Source organism: Acanthaster planci, linkage group LG05 (assembly GCF_054643075.1).
Source record: "Acanthaster planci isolate LZ-2023a linkage group LG05, COTS_SCS, whole genome shotgun sequence".
NCBI lineage: Eukaryota > Metazoa > Echinodermata > Asteroidea > Valvatida > Acanthasteridae > Acanthaster > Acanthaster planci.
In genome coordinates this window covers 22862607-22879821 of record NC_141781.1, presented here as the reverse complement: position 1 = coordinate 22879821, position 17215 = coordinate 22862607, and the positions used below count along the sequence as shown (strand labels likewise).

Sequence of the window (17215 nt, the reverse complement as noted above, 5' to 3'; positions counted from 1 at the left end):
ATTACCTTCAACTAAACTTGTGTAACTGTGCCACCATATGAAAATTGCTGTATCCTTATTTTAAAGAAAATATGTAACAAGTCCGACCAGCCGCCCCTTGAAACCATTGACTATCATGATTTAATGTACGCTGTGAGTAAGAAATATAACCCACTTGTTGATGTGCCCCTGATTATGGTATCAAGTTTCAGTTCCTCTTAAGAAAATTATACCACAAAAAATTATAATAACAAAAATGAAATAAGCTGAGCCTTGAACTTGCTTAATGAGATATGTTCACATGGTATTTAGCCATACATAAATATTCTCTTTGGAAGAATAAAACAACAGACAGATCATTTGTTCATTAAACTATGAAAGGAAAAATGCAGGAAATTAAACTACTGTTACTCTATATGAAGCTTAAAATAAAGCCCATCCTATTGTCGTTGCAGCTTATTTTAAAGAGAATTCACATTTTGAAATCTTAGCTTTTTTTACGTAAATGAGAGCAAAAAATCAAAATGAACGTTCTTGCCGGTCTTGTGCAGGACAAAAATCGTACAGGGATTTGAAACAATTATGTATGGTGTCCTATTTATGACACATTGCGTAGCCCCTTCAATAGGATACCCAAATATATGACACGTCGTTCCGTCTCCATTGGTGTTTTTCACAGTTTAGTCTGGAGCCACGTGACTCCCATTGTGTTGTCCGTTCCATTTTACCAAAGAAACATTTTTTTAAAAGACGTTGTCTTCAAGAAATCTTATGAGAAGTTAATCATTGATTCGCCTTGATGAGGCCCGGGGCGACGGTTAAACTGTGGCCATCATATTTCATATGGTCACGTCGAGCCGTCGCCTCAAGCCGTTGTCGTTGTGTCTTGACTAGGTGATGCAATATGTCTTACACCATCACTTTGTCTGGTCGAATTCACAGTCACTAAAATTCTTATACCTATTCACTTTCTGAAAATGTTCCCAAGCTACCCTGTGTGGCCCTGGTCAATGCTTAAACACAAGACCACCTCCTGATAACTCGATTAAGTTGTAATTTTGGTAAGGCAATAAGCAACAAGGTTTCTGTTTAGGACGATATTTCGAAAATCTACATACATGTATTTATAGTCTCTTCACATCTGGTACATCGGGAGTCTCGTACACGTCATCGTCTGGTGCAACGTCGTATAAATGTGCATCGGCCATGTGTGTCATTACTGGACTTGAGGAACGGTATTCCTCCAGTGGAGGTTCGTAGTACACTTCATCGTCAGTGATGTTGGCTTGTTCTTTCTCTACTCCAGTGGAGTTGGCTAACGGCAGTTCGTATAAAACTTCGCTCTCATCACCTGATAGTGGACTCTGGTTTGTGTTTGGCTGCAGCTTAAAGTTCTGGTCTTGTTTCCAAGACGCAGCAATTTGTTCTGTGACTTCTGGTGGTTCGTAGTAATCGCCATCTTTAGAGACTTGCGAGCAGATTTGTTTATTAGCTGATGCTAGTTGTTCTGTGACGTCAGGTGGTTGGTAATAGTCGCCATCTTTACTAGAGACTTTCGAGCAGATTTGTTCATTACCTGATGCAAGTTGTTCTGTGACGTCGGGTGGTTGGTAATAGTCGCCATCTTTAGAGACTTGTGAGCGAATTTGCTTGTTGGCTGATGCAAGTTCTTCTGTGTCTTCTGATGGATCGTAATAGTCATCCTCTTGGGGGGCTGGGTAAGTTAGATTGGTACTGTTTCTAGGTTGTTCGTAAACGACAGGACTGACTGCAGTGGGCCGCAGTGCCGGTCGGTATACATCATGGTCAATATCCATGGAGTCACGGGTGGCACCGGATTGTGAGGGTGACTGTATTAAGCCTGACTCGTAGACTATCGTATTGGTATTAGGATCACTTGCAGCTTCATAAACACCAACATCAGTGGTGGAAAAGTTGGTGGGCGGGGCTCTTAGAGGATGGAGACTCAGGTATCGTATGGCGCTGGCGGACCTACCGGATGCGTCTAGGCCTTCGTAGGAAGTCTGGACTACCTGTTGGCCCTGCCAACCCGCTAGAGACGGTACCATGGAATCCCCGCGCCTGGGTTTGTTTCTCACACGACGTGAAGATCCTGAACAAAGTTTGTGAGATACAAACACTAAAATAATGATCAGGAGCTGGGCTATGACAATACTGCCAATGATAATACCTGTGATGGCGCCAGTACTCAAACCGCCGTCAACCTGTAACGTTGGGAGTGGTTCAGTCTGGTTAACGTCAGGGGTTAATGTGGTGTTGGCAAATATCGTGGTGGGTGTCAAGGTGGTGATGACATCAGTTGGACCCTCCACGGTTGGACGAAGTCGAACAGTTAATAATGCTCCCGCAGTGGCTGACAGTGCCTGCGCTGTCGCCACTGTGCACTGCACCGAGGTGTGATTGTCAGTTAACTGGACATTGCGAATTGACAAAGTTCTTCGATCCATGGAGAGCTCAAACCGGCTCGGTCCTTCAAACGGGGGGACGAAGATGCCACCAAACGTCCAGGAGATCTCAACAATCGGGGACACACTTCTATCTAAACACACATACACTGCTGTCTCACCAGGTCTTACATCAAGCAGAGGTGGCTCCACACGCACTGTTGGATTTATACTGAGGGGGGTAAGAGAACAGGTGCGTTCTCCAATAAAAGCTGGGCTAGTGGCTCGACAGGTGAACCGAACCCCGTTCAAAGACGATTCAAAAGTCCTTTCAATAACGTTTCTGTGTTGTACAGCAGCGGTGATCTCGAAGCCATTCTGTAGCCAAACGAGCGAGGCTGGCGGCACTCCTCCCTGGGAGGTACAGGTTAGGGTGGCCCGCTGGCCCAGTTGGATCATTCCGGTTCTTGGAGATACCTCACAACGTGGAAAGCCTTCATCGGGTGGTTGCAGCACAGTCAGTCGTGCCCATCTTGAGGTCAACATGTTAGATCCCAAAGGGACATAGCCGCATCGGTAAATTCCGGCATCAGTCAGTTGCACCCTAGAAATCCTCAGGTTGAACTCGCCACGAGTCTGATCCCCCACGATACTCAGTCTGGAATCTGCGGACTCCTCAAAGAACGTGACATCGGATGAGAGGTACCGGTTAACTCGGTCGAAAAACCAGTAAACTATAAAGCTCCCCTTGTTATTCACTGTGCATCTGAGGATGACAGTCCCACCAACATGCACAGATTGATCTTGCGGTCCACGAATTATCATTATTGCTGCAGTCTCAATGAATAAGATGGCTAACATCAAAACTTTTAAGTAGCTGGAATGTACTGTTGCAAACATGATTGCTGGACTTTCTACGATAAAACGCTTGTTTTCATTTGTCACTGCCCATCAAAGCAATACTTTTTATTCAGTGTGATACTCAATTCACAGACGTGCGGATATCAAGATGCGATATAACACAGCCACCGTAAATCTACTAATGATCATGTAAACTTGTACCGATTGATATCTGGGAGTAGTATCCGGTAGTCTACCAGTGGTTTTCCTGGGACAGAATCCCACCGGATGAAGACCTCTGGTATTACGCATTCACTTTCCTGTACTTACACTTGTACAGACGCATCCTTATTGTGGGTGTTTTTGTGTGGGTAAAAATTCAATGATATGGCACTTTTGAGATGCAGAGAATACTGAATGGGGTCAGAACACGTGATTTCGGATCATTTGATGATGGAACAAAAAAGGATTCTCCGCCAAGGTGCGTGTTCGAAGTCTGATAAGGAGTTTTTTGCTGAATGTATTCGGTGTGCGTCACGAAACATTGCTGTCTAGCTCCGAAAAGTTTTACAGGAAAGTAAACACGCACAACCTGCATGAAACGCACAAATAAATAACATTGAAATTAAGAAAATCGCAACAAGTTTCACAAATATACATCAACTGTTAACGCTTGAAAGTGCAATCTATTTGCAAATCACGTGGACCCTTTAGCTCCTGTCCTCTCCTTATAAAAAAAATAAGAATATGTTGTATTCAAAAATCGAGCCTCGAATAATGTCGTACATGGACATATAGTGGAAAGTCAATTTTGACATCAAATTTCTTGGGATAAATAAATCACAATTTGCACAAATCAATCGGACACCCAGACTCGATCATGGAATTCGCATTTTTGTGACGCATAACATTGTTCCGATTAGTAACAATTTACAAAACCACGGCTTATGTCTTGTGTTGATGTGTCATCCGTTGAGGCGGACAATGACAAATGTGCTTGAATATAATATCGATTGCAAAACGCCGCCGATAAAATTGGCAAAGTGCAATAAATAATGACGAACATCGGCCTAGGTGTACGTACGAAACACCAGTATAAATGAAACCACTCCATGGGAGAGATTTGTACTTGACCAGCAAATCGGGCATTTTAATTCCAGTACCATCTTCCCAACGTTTTCTGAGAGTTTTTCGGCAAATCGCATCAAAGATTCCAAACTTATGGTAGCATTTATTGGCTTGACTCCAATTCTTATGTGTGAGAAAGATCACCTTTACATAAGAAACAATGGCAGGAAATGACCCGCTAAGTTTTACGTCCATAGGAAATGAGGTGACCTCAGGCTTTATTTTGCTTTCACATAAAATAGAGCACCATACCTTTCTGATCGACGTCTAACTTAACTAAAGTTGTAGTGAATCTCACACTTATCTTTTTTTTGGGGGGGGGTTGAACACTACGAATTGTAATGACATTGGGAGCATCAGTTTCATAATCTTTCGTCGCCTTCTGTTTTAAAATTGTCTTGTATGTACCGACTTTGAAATTTTAGTGTACACCATCACGACAATTAACTTGCTCACATAGACGCAGCATGTATACATTCCAATGCATATTTCTATCTCATGTTACATTTGGACTGCTGTTTTTGACTTGTGTTGGAAAGGTGGAAATGATGTAGTGTTTTCACTGGAAGAATAGTGCTATGTTTATTCCTGACGAAAGTAGTCGATCCACTCTCTGTTTCAGCTCCTTGAGAAGTTTTCAGAGCAGCCACATTGACAACCTGTGGTCGCTGTATAGGCAGTAATTATTCGTGCACAAATGACAAATGCTGTCTTCATACTTTCAATGCGCATGCCCTGAGGTCGATTGCCAATCTAGTAAAAACACCAAAGCCCAAGTACGCAGGTGTTTTTCTCGTTAGAACTATTTCATTTAACTGACTTTTCGCACTGAAACGTCACTATATAACAGACAAACTGAAAACCGAATTCCGGAAAATGACATCCTTTGTCCTTTACTTAGTCACATTCAATCAGTTCGGGCGCCAGAATCCTCCAAAGTCATGTATTTATATCCATACCAGATATATGCCCAAACGAGATTGATTGTGCAAGGGTTTATTATTTACAACCTCTGTTTGGCGCCCTCCTACAACGTAAAGGAATAAGTCTCTGTAGAATAAAACAGTGGCCCGTCTAAAAACTACCACATCGTCTCAACCTCTAAATCTTTTTAAGCTTTTGAAGTTTACCCAAAAATGAAAACTATCGTCTGAGGTATTGTATCATACACTTTAATGGTTATGTTCTAAAAAAAATTGAGCCCGCTTCTCCAAAGTTTATGCCTGGGGTCTCAGAATTAGGCGAACTGAAAAGAAAAGAGGCCGAAGTTTCCTACATGATCCAAACAGTGAAGCCAGCTTCAACGTCACTATGAAGATTGTACTTAAATGATATGATTTGCAACAACAATCTCAATGACCAGTTAGCCACTGAAAATGATTGTTCAGATAAATGAAATCGAAGTTAGCTTTTTTCATCCCTAAATACCCCTTGAAACTTTTCAATTCGACTTTTCGTAGCCTTTGATTATTACTGAGCCGACTGCGTAATAGTAAGTTACATGCATGGATGTCCTAAGAAGTAAAACTAGGGATGCGGTCGGAAATTTTTTCATCAAATCAAAAACGTTGTCGTGTTCAGCTAACAGGCGACTTTGTCCGTTACCAGTATCTTGGCAACCATTCATTGAAAGAATGGCATCTTAGTTGTATGCTAAACACTATAAATGATGAAGGAAAGAGGAATTTCCAAAACCAAAGAACTGAAAATAATTTGGGAAACAACGATCTCATCAGTCGTGCAAACTTCATTTGTGCGTAGTTTCCATTTACAAAATTTGCATCCAAACTTCAACCTCGTTCCGAGAGATCATAAATACGTATACAAAAATCTACACACATCTCACAGCTCTAATTGTGAGGTCGATGCTAACTATCCCAACTTGGAAAGAGGTTGGTTGTGACCATAATAATTACTCATAATTCTATCGGCGGTTCATGCGGTGTGCTGCTTTAGAAGCAGGACGACCACACACAGGCAAATTACATGAACTGTTAAGCGGTCATTATGTTTTAGAATTTGTTAGTAATCAGTGCGGGCGTGCCGGTGGTACAATACCAGCACACAACTGCGGTTCACAATTTTACCATAATAAAGGAAATTTGTCCGCAGCCAATTCTCAAGTTTATTGAGCAACAACTATATGCTTATTTACTATGTAAACGAAGTCAGGCCTTGATATGACCACGAAATCTCAACGCATATCATATTTATGCGTTGTAACATCCTACTTTGATCACCTCCCAGATTAATGTCCGATTTATAACATCTCCATTATCCTCCATCGGCTTCCCTTTGCTGTTGTTCAGAGGTCATTTCTGGAAGTCATTCCTAAATTGGAACGTGAAACTTTCGCCATTTCGTACAAATTACAGTGATTTTTTGGGAAGCATGTACCACCACTCCTGTGAAACGTAGGCACGGTTGCACGACCCACCCACTTAAACCATACCGTACCCTCTGGTAATGACAGGCTTGACTCAGAGTTCCGGTATGCCATGTAATTTATGCATAAATATACCACAAACTCACTGATATCAGAAACTATTGGTTGGAAGGTGGAAGAGGAAGGACTAGCCTGTAATCTCTGAACCTTCATTCAGGTTCGCAATGCATAACCACTCTGGCCAAATAATCTGGACCACTTCAACACAAGACAATAGATCAAAACTAGGCATTTTGTCGGCACAATTTTCTTGGTTGTAAGCTGAAACAAACATTTCCTCCCAATTTTAATCGTGTTAAGTAGTCTATTGGAGAACTACAAGCCTGTTAGTCGCAGTAGCCTGTTAGCACCAAAAGAAAATGGGATTTTGTCGGATGATTTTCGCTCTGGCGCTAGTAGGTGCTGGTTGTGTGTCGTCCATCAGGCTAGGACGCGGGCCGGAGACCACGGAGGCTCGGGCCGGACAGACGGTAGAGCTTCGCTGTGACGTGAATTATCGTAACGGCGAGACGATACTGTGGTACCAAAACCCCACCAACAGCTTCGTAACATTCAATAGGGACGTGTACGATTCTCTGGATGACGATCGTAAACAGCGATACTCGATTCAAGGAAGCGAATACTGGCATGTGTTTAATCTTCGTATCGCTAATCTGAAAGCCGTCGATAATGGACATTTCTACTGTGGGTATTTGGAGGGAACTAAGTTTCGAGTCCTAGGCAGTGCTCGTTTGACAGTTATCTACCCTCCAGATGAAACCTCACCTACTTGCTCGATTAACCTACTGGACGAATCCAACTCCACTACTGCTGGTGTTGGTAGCACTGTGGACTTAATCTGTATGTGGACTGGGGGTAACCCCCCATCCACTGCCGCTTGGTACCGCCAGAATGTTCCTATGGAGACCCGTAAGGAAGAGGGTTATGTGTGGACACGCTGGCAACTAACAGCCGAGGATAACGGGATGGAGTTTACCTGTGAGATGGAGTCAAAAGCATTGAGTGAGAAGCGAAGCTGTACCGCTAGCCCGCTGCATATCTCACCCCAGGCCGTCATCGTGCCTTCGGTGGCTTACGTGAGGATCGGAGACACAGTGGAGTTTGAATGCCAGGGAACAGGTTTGCCGAGGATCACATCCTATGTTTGGGCGGTGCCGCCCTACTTAACTCGGAATCCTGAGCGATTTGAGCTGCGAGACGGCAACAGGATATTCCATTTACTTGCTGTAGAGGCTGGCGACGACGCTTTGGAGATTACATGCGAGGTAAGAACCCTGCGTGGGTTAGAAGGAACGGCGAGTGCGGTTCTCAGACTAGTACAGCCAACAACACTAAGCCCCAAGACAACTGCGGCAGACACAGAAGCACCACCAACAACTCTCATACCGACCATGGCCAATGATGTGCTTACAACAACTCTCATAGCGACTGAAGCCAAGGACACAGAACCAACAACGACAGAAATTAGTAACAAAGGTGCCACCGGTCCAAAGTCGACGCCAGCATCACCTCAACCAAGCGATAGTCTACCGATGGTAAGTCTTCACAAGAACACCATTATCGGTATTGGTGCAGCTGCTAGCACGCTCTTTGTACTGATCATCGCAGCTCTTCTCGTGTTACGGAAGAGATTGCGAGCCAGGAAGAGCTCGATTCGACGTGACACATCCATGCACCTCGTCAATGTTGCCTACGAGACAGTTATCGGAGGAAGTCGTGTCATCGACGACCCAGAGAACAACCATCGCATCGAGTATCAGACCCATGATAACCATCGTCCCGTAGCAGCAGTGTCCCCCTGGCCCCAGGCTGCTGGTCCGTCACAGAACGGAACCAAACACTCCGCGTGCTACGCTAAAGTGGACAAGAAGATATCCAGGGACAGCGATCCACTTTACGACAAAGTCCCTGTCGAAGACAAAGTGGATTTGGGGATTGGGAGTTGTATTCAGGGGCGGGAACCAACCTATATCAACCAAGGAGCACTAGCGATTGGGCAGGAACCCGACCCTAGGGAATTCAATGCCGAAGGACTTACTTACGCCGAGTTGGAGTTGGAAAGAAATGGAAGGCTGCATTCCAAGAAAAGTCACACAGTCTATGCAAAGCTCAAATGAGGACCACCGAAACTGATTAAATCGACTCCCATGAACAGTAGTAGTTTAACCTTCTCATTGAGGTTGGTATTTCCGACTAAAATTTAACAGTGACAATTTCTATCCAGAATAAGAGTTTCGGGTCTCTGCTTTTGATGTTTAGGTGCGTCTTCAAACCTACTTACTCACAATCACTTTGTCAGTGTTTGATATGGAGGCTTTTTATTCCTGATATAACTAAGCAACATAATTATTAAGTGCCTCTAAAAGCGCTTTCTTTATATACAAATAGACATTGGTGAGTGATGTCTGAGAGCGACTGTAACATACATTCCAAATCCATCACTTTTTACAGATGTTGAAAAGAGGAACTAAAATGTTGATAGTGATGTTTACATGTACTGTGTTTACAAAATATTAGGCCTTACAAAGTTGTTTTTCACAGAACCTTGTGCATTTTATTTCGATGAAGTTGTATTCACTTGCTACTGACAGGGTAAATAGAAAGACGGGAGTTTTTAGCGGGACTACCGACAACAAAACCAAAGCAAGAATAGTTTATGACTACAGCCAACAAAACACATCATTAATTTTAATTGATCTAATGTACTGCGGGCAGAACTCCCTGTAAAATTACGACTGATTCTGTGTTTAAACTCAAAAGCAGACTTTATTTTGGACTCGGTTTCAATCCAACTTGAGTCAGCAGATGTGGACACAAACCGGGAAAGTCGAACGTTTTCTCGTAACTTTAACATTGATTCCACGACCCATGCGCATAATTTATTATATTATTTACAAGGTATGGGCCAAACACCGATTGAACGATCGCGAGAAATTTCAAAAATAAATCCAACTAGTGAATCACTTAAGGCCAAAATGCACGATGAAAAACGGAGGAAAAACTCCTTGGGGTGGAGCAGGCAAGCTATAGGTGTTGGACGTTGGTTTGAATTGAAGCGGTATATTTCCCGGTGTCTCTGGCTACCGTAAAACAATCCGTTACGGGTCTTGCCCTTGTTAAACTGCATGAACTACGTGCTGTGCATCTAACAACCAAAACAATAGAGAAATTAAACTTATTCTCAACTTGGAAATGAAACAAATTTTGGTTGTAATTTGCAGAGTGACAATCAGTTGACAGTTTGACGGTTCAAGAACGGTAAAAGAAATACAGGAAGCCTATAAGGTTACTTATGGGCGTGGTTGATATTATTATAAACGTAGGTGATAAACAACATTACTGTTCTATCTTAATGATTAATAGGAAGTTCCAATTAGTTTTATAATCCGAAATTAACCTGTGCTATTTTGATCAGGAAAGAATACTGAATGGGAAAAATATTCTCATCAGAAACTCGTGATTTTTCGTCTTTACATAGTTTACAAGCTTACGCAAACCTGACGCGGTTCTACAGCCGTCTGGTTTGCATAAGCTTGTAAACTATCCATATCTTTTTGGGCGGGGGGGTAGACCCTTCGCACGTGACGTAACCTGTAACTTTCTCTAGCGATACTGCTTTTCATTTTTTTTGGGGGGGGGGCTAGACAAAAGTTGGGGGAAGCCCTCTAGCCCCCCTAGAACTGAACACGATGTAAACCCTTTCTGCAAAATAAAACCCTGGAACGGTGGTTACTCCTAACACGGTCCAGCACATCATAATTACAAGTACCGTCGAGCAAGTTGTACCATTTCCCTCTTCATTTCCTTACTCTCTTCAAGTACAAACATGAGGATTCCAAATACAAAGTTGATTGCATCCCAAGCACTGTTCAAGACTCTAATAAAAAGAAAACAGGACCAGTTCGGGCTTAAAATTAGGTTTGCATTGAACTAACTATGCGGCCTATCCCAAATCTAATTCCGAAGCTCGAACAGTGTAAGCGTGCATAAAAATGCCTCTGACGTTCTCACTCTGTCGTTGCTACTCCAGTACACAACAACAGGCCATTTTAATCAGCCAGTTTTTAATTTTAGTTGTATAGAATTCGATTTTGGGAGAAAATTCCTGTGTTGATACGCCAGGAATCAATTTACACTCATTACCATAAACTCCAGACAAAATCGCATGTTGTCAATCTCTTGTACAAAAATAAGAAACGCAAAGTGTCAACTTCACGACATAACTAAATTTTGCACGGCAAAGATTTATCCTCAAAGTGCACGTAGGCTACTACACACTGACTTCACCAATAACCGAACGATACTATGTATAACAACTGACTGAAAGTTCTAGCCTGTCGATAGATTCACGTCCCAACGAAATTGTGTCACAGTAAAAAACAGTCAAAAGATAACATTTTGAAGTTTTTTCGCCTGGAACTGACGCAACACATTTTACCAATCCTAGTGAACAATGACTGTATCAAATTAATTGCAGTCTCATGGTGCACTGCTTCAATTTTTTTCTGTTGACCAAAATCGGGACGGAAAAGGTGGACAGGTCACGTGCTACATGACCTCGAAACCGTATCCTGCTGGGCGGATGTGAAAGAGAGATTTGACTGCATACTTGTCGGTCAACCATGCAAGCTCAGGTTTGACCCAAATATTCCGCTTTCAATTAAGTAATAGACAAAATTAGTAGGATATGATCCATACGATTACTTTAACGATTACGTTTTCTTTAACTTTATTCTCTGTGTCCACTCGCGGATTATTTTTTGGCATGTCGGCTCAATGACTGGATTCACACATAACACAAAGATTATTGAGCGTAGGTGGATGTTTTCAGACTGTGAGTCAGTTTAATCGTTAATGCCACTTGGCTCCGCAAATTAACGTCTGTGCATTAACCAACAAAAATGATTCATTTCCAGCGTTTCGGTACTACAAAACTTAACTGACGAGACTTGTTGGCAAGTGATTTCAGTCTCAAAATAGACGGAGGGAAGTGGAATTGGTGGGAGTGAAAACTCAGAACCAGTGGAATTCGATGCCCCAAAAGTTTGGAATGACACCAGGCGACACAGGAGAATATGGATGGCATACATGTACATGTATGTGAGAGTAGGTGCAACGAAGTTTAACTGCCACTGGAAGAATTAAGATCAACAGTCTCATTATAAATTATGTGGGGGCAGAAATCCGTATTCACAACACAAATGTCAGCTTAAGTGTTCTACTCCGTCACTGCTGTCTTTTTTATTGAATAACATGTAGAATAAGCGAGTATGTATTAAAACTAACCAGTTTATTGGAGTAAAGATGAGATACCCTTCACACCGCGGCATTAGCTTATGACCTGGGACATGTAATCGTGTTCTTCAAGAATGCGTATTAATCAAACAATGCCACAGCTGAAAATGTTAACTTTACAATAACTGTAAAACAAACCAGGCCACATCAAATGATAAAAAAAAATTACAAAAGTTATTTCAGACATCTACATGTAAAAAAAAACTTCATCAAATCGGATCAATAAGGAGTTGATCAATTTATTACTTGTGAGAAATCTTTAATTCAACTGCAGTTTGGGAGGCAGAATAGCGCACGACGGGAAGTTTATGAACTTGTCAAACTCGATAAACAAATTCCCTTCTACGCTGTGACAACTGTTTGATTATAAATTCGACAAACAAATTCCCTTCTACCAAGAGAGAACACAAAGTCTGTGGTCCTAATTAGAAACTTCCTGCCATAGCAATACCAAAAAAGAAACTGCAGGTCCCCGCTCCATAATACATGTACGTGTGCATGTACTTGTCAATGCCAGGAGGGCATGATTTCTATTGGTGCATCTTCAACTCTATCGCTGGCTTGGCGGTTTGGGAACACTGGGACATTTATCTCGATTACCCCCCAATTAATTTAGTTGAATGTAAGATTTAAAAAAGCTGAATGACCTGGTTTTTGTGTCATCCCCAAGGTTTGTCATGTTGAAATCTGGGAACAACACGCTCTTTGCTGACAAGTGCATTGTTGATTACGTTGGGATCAGCTTACTTTATCCTCTGCTGTTGGTTTTTGCTCAGTGTCGGTTTGGTTTATACGTTGGAAGTGGCAATCACCCTCTGATAAAGCATCTCCTTTTCACTGATGCAATTTTCCTTACAACAATCTAAACGGTATTTTCCATTCCCTCACCATCCCATTCCTCCAAAATCAATGCTCACATGTTGGCTTCACATCAATATTTCTTTATAGCTTTGACAGCATACCCCATACTTATTACAAAATTACAAAAAGTTAAGCAAGAAATCACTAAAATCGCTAGATTCAAGCAGCCATGGCAGAGATTCCTTGATCAGGGAAGTGAGCTGAAGTACAAGGCAGCACTAGCTGCGCAGGATTTGTATATTTTTGTGTTTTTGTTTTGTCAACTGCATGTTCTTCCAATTTTTACATACATGTCTTCATGTTTTGTCTTAAATCACTCATCACATTGCCAACAAAATCTGTTAGCATTCACAAAAAAGATACACCAACTGTTCGTCGCATTCCAGAGAAGAGGGACATTACTGTGAAAACAGTGCTTACAAATTTCCACCAGTATCACGTGATTCGAACATCACGTGCTTCGCCATGTGATAGTAAGTCATCACACAACCCAAGACTCGGACTGATGTCACACTGTTAGAGCTCGAGACATCAATAGAAACCACAGGAAAACTGGTTCACCGAGGAAAAACATCAAAACAGAACAATCATCTCACGCTAAGTTTTTTAATAGCAAGGATAATGAAGATGGTAATTGCTCCTTTTCTTGCAACAGGACGCTTTACATGTCATGTTAGTTGTTATTAAAGGAATTTGCTTAATGTGACAGAAAAGTAAAGAAGAAAAATGAACAACTCAAAAAAAAACACCCAGAGAGGCTAATATGCAGCGACAAGTAAAGTGCAGTAGCTATAATTCCAAAGGCTGAAATTTATTAAGAATGATTCAACAATTTTCAAATCATTTAACTGCAATTAAGAGTAAACCATTGTCTTTTCTCATCGACACGGTACATACATGGATTCATTCTCGTATCATTTACATGTATATTGTGAGGTGGGTATCAAAACTGTTAATACTTTGTAGTGAGAGCATTTACTCATCCCACAGTGAACAGCTTTTTCTAATTTTTACAGAATGAGAGACAGTGGGAACCTTGAAAGATAAAACATCATGATTTCCAAATGAAACCTTGATATATGTTGATGTCATTTCTATTTTGAGAGTAGTGTGTTCCCAGTTTCCCATCACTTTCAAGTTGGTTCAATGCTATCTGGAAAAACGCTGCCATCAATTTCCAATATTCTTTTCAGTGCAGAATCATAACTCAGTGTATAAGTTCCTTCTACAAGGAAGGTTCCACATACAGAGCAGGTGCAACATAACTCGTGTTTCATATTATGGTAGAAAGCTATCTAAGAAACCACAGTGTGTAACCCAGTCTTGTCTTGATCATAATCGAGACAGTTAACCAACACGGATCAATAACAGCAACGGTATAGTCTCTGCAACTCTCTTTCACTTTGGTCTATGTTGCTCTTTGTCTTTGACTTTCCAAGGATCCATTTTTAAATGGAATCCATCTGCAAGGTGTTTACCAACATCTCCATCAAACATAACCTTCCACCTTGCAATTTTTGATTTGCAATAAAGGCAGTGATCCACAACTGCACTATGTCTCTTATAAATTTGACACAGACCTGACAATTCAATAAACGACAGTGATGATATGGTTAATTTACAGCCATTTTCAATTGCAGTAGTCCCATTCCATCATTTGTGAGATTCACTTGATATAACTCTAGTAAGAACAAGTTTCACCTGTCACTCAATTGTGTCCCAGTGGCAAGGGGTAAGTACAGTCACTAGGGTTAACCAAAAGGGGGAGGGAGGGTTTGGTAGATGTTGGAAGAGCTTTGTGTAGGCTGACTACTCATAGTATTCCCAAAGATCCTTTTCATAGCCTTCATGGACATGTTCTAGTAGGACCTTGCGTCTACTTTCACAGTACCTGTATCAAATCACATCAACAAAAACAGTATCTTGATATAAAGAATGAAAAGCCAAGATTTCATTGCACTGGGTAAAAAAAGTTGAGAGAAAATGCAATGAAAAGATGGATTTGATGTAACAGCACGTTCGATAACAATCTGACTGATCAGTAACTGTGCAGACATAGTTGCAATACAGACTTCTTTTATTAGCCCTTCAAGTGACAGTGCACCAGTCCTCTCTGGTGGGTGTACATACCTTGTTTTATCTTGTACCTTCTGTTTGATATCAGCCAATGAGTCACTGCTAATGTCTCTTTCCAGATACTCAGACAGCGTCTCAGTTGCATTCTCTAAATCTTTCTGATTTTCCTGAAATCCAAACAGCATCAACAAAACAGTGGAAAACCCAGGATTGCGATAAACCAACAGCAAAAATGTGTGACGTTGCATCTGACTCTAAATGTATTCTTTCAGTTGACTCATTTGTACCATATCTGTGGGACTTTGCCAAAAAGGTTACTCTATCCAAATTTTGTACTCAAGCTGCACCCAAATCTAGGAACAAACTTTAGGACACGGTTGATTGAATTTTGAATAGGCCTAGGTACAAGTATCAATACAGAAAAAGGAACCCAGGCAAACCTAGAGAAAAATATGAGCACCTGTTCCCGAAAAAAACTGTACCTCAAAAATGAGTGACTGGTTGTTCTTCTTGAGATAGAAGGCGAATACATATGTATACATAAGGGTAGATCGGCACTGGCAGAGAACATCTACGGCCTTCTTGAGGAATTGTACCTCAATCCAAGACATGTTATGCTGCTGCATGTCTTCCATCTTCTTCATAATTTGAGAGTACAGCTGCAAAACCGAACACAAACATGAAGTCAACAGTGACCATTATTCCAAAATTTTTTTCACCTCTTTCAACGGTTGTCACAGCATAAATTAAGTTTCATAAAAATTAAAAAGCACTTTCTCCCCAAAGCACTTCCGAAGAGCCCAAAAAACTCTTATTTAAATGCTTCCGAAATTTTGTCAGTTCTTGGTATAAAAACGTTGACTTGAAAATAGTACTGTCAGTTTGTGCACAGAGAAGTTCTGGCCCGCTGGAGAACCAAACAGCGCCCTCAATGATTCTGCATGAAGCATGTACTATACTAGAGGAAATTCTCTAGACAATGATTGTGTACACGTAGCCTATGCCTCTAAGCAAGACGCATTTCTTGTAGCAGTGGCTACAACTCACCTTGTTCTCAAAGCGTAAACTCTGCATGTGGTTCATATAACGATTACAATAGAATAAGTATCGTTCCAAGGCCTGCCTTGACCTCTGTACAAGGAAAACAAAAGAAGTAAGACATCCATCTTCTGAACAGCTTTGTGATTGTAAAGCTTGTTTCAACCGATCACGTTTAGTATCTGCATACATGTACATGTAGATGGCAGAATCTCTGAGAATGGGTGAAGCATCAGATGGGTGATAAATCCTTACCGCTTGAGCGTCCCTTGCTTTTTTAGCATCCTCCTCATCATATCTGTTACAGTTGTACCTGCCAATAGTAAGCAATAATAAGCAGTTGTTTTATCAATTCTTGGTCTTATCACTGTGAATTACATATGTGACTTTATTGAGTTTTTGCTAACATTTCTAATACCAATGCTTGGTCTTTTTATGAATACATGTATGTTTGCAAGTTTTGATGTGTGCTATACTAACACTGTCGTCTTTCAATACTACCTTCATCAAGCTTCTCCACTTGAAAGCACTTTGAGCTGTAGGTTGGCGGGTACACCATGGAAACTACCGTATCTCTTAAGAGGTGTGGTTCTACTTCTCAGAACCACCCCTCTTCTGAAAAGTGTGCCTGCCAGCCTACAGCTAATGTAACTTCCACCATGCAAAGCTTAAATCTCACTGAATACTCTTCATTCTATTCCTACTTAAGTGGTTAATAGTTTAAATACTATGAAACTATTTCTAATGTTTTCCACGATACCATAAATATCTTTGTATTAGTAAAGTACAATGATTGCAGCCAATTCTACTATATATTCAACTACACATTTAATACTATGCCTATACTCTTTTACTATTTCAATAAAATAACTACATACCTACAACTACAACCACCTACACAAGCACTATGACTTTTATTAAACTAAATGTGCGTCAACATTACCATGATGACCCATGTGGCTCCCAGGGACCAAGACAAACCCAACAGAAATCAGCCTGGAAGGAATAAAAGATGGCAACATATTCAGAGATGATTGCAGATCAACTCACAAAGCCTCAAACCTTTCCTGTCTTGCCATCTTCAGTCTTTTCTACTTCTTACCTTACAGTTTTGGTTACGACACACCATATGGTTACATCCTCCGTC

The 17215-nt window shown here is 41.2% G+C and overlaps 2 protein-coding genes across 3 annotated transcripts in view; one reads left to right on the top strand and one right to left on the bottom strand.

Annotated features, from left to right (window-relative positions):
• LOC110990364 (uncharacterized) overlaps window positions 1-17215 on the bottom strand; it is a 43975-nt gene that overhangs the window by 22193 nt on the left and 4567 nt on the right. The window contains exon 1 of one of the 2 annotated variants that reach the window (XM_087136915.1): window positions 1098-4079. The exons of the other annotated variant lie outside the window; for it this stretch is intronic. Coding sequence (XP_086993041.1) covers window positions 1104-3284 — 2181 coding nt within the window. The 5' untranslated portion in view covers window positions 3285-4079 and the 3' untranslated portion in view covers window positions 1098-1103. Of the gene's footprint in view, window positions 1-1097; window positions 4080-17215 lie in introns of those variants that run through there. 2 annotated transcript variants of the gene reach the window in all.
• LOC110990359 (uncharacterized) lies at window positions 6915-10134 on the top strand. The gene has a single exon (XM_087137093.1). It carries the CDS (start codon window positions 7158-7160, stop codon window positions 8913-8915), a length of 1758 nt encoding a protein of 585 aa, XP_086993219.1. The 5' UTR covers window positions 6915-7157; the 3' UTR covers window positions 8916-10134.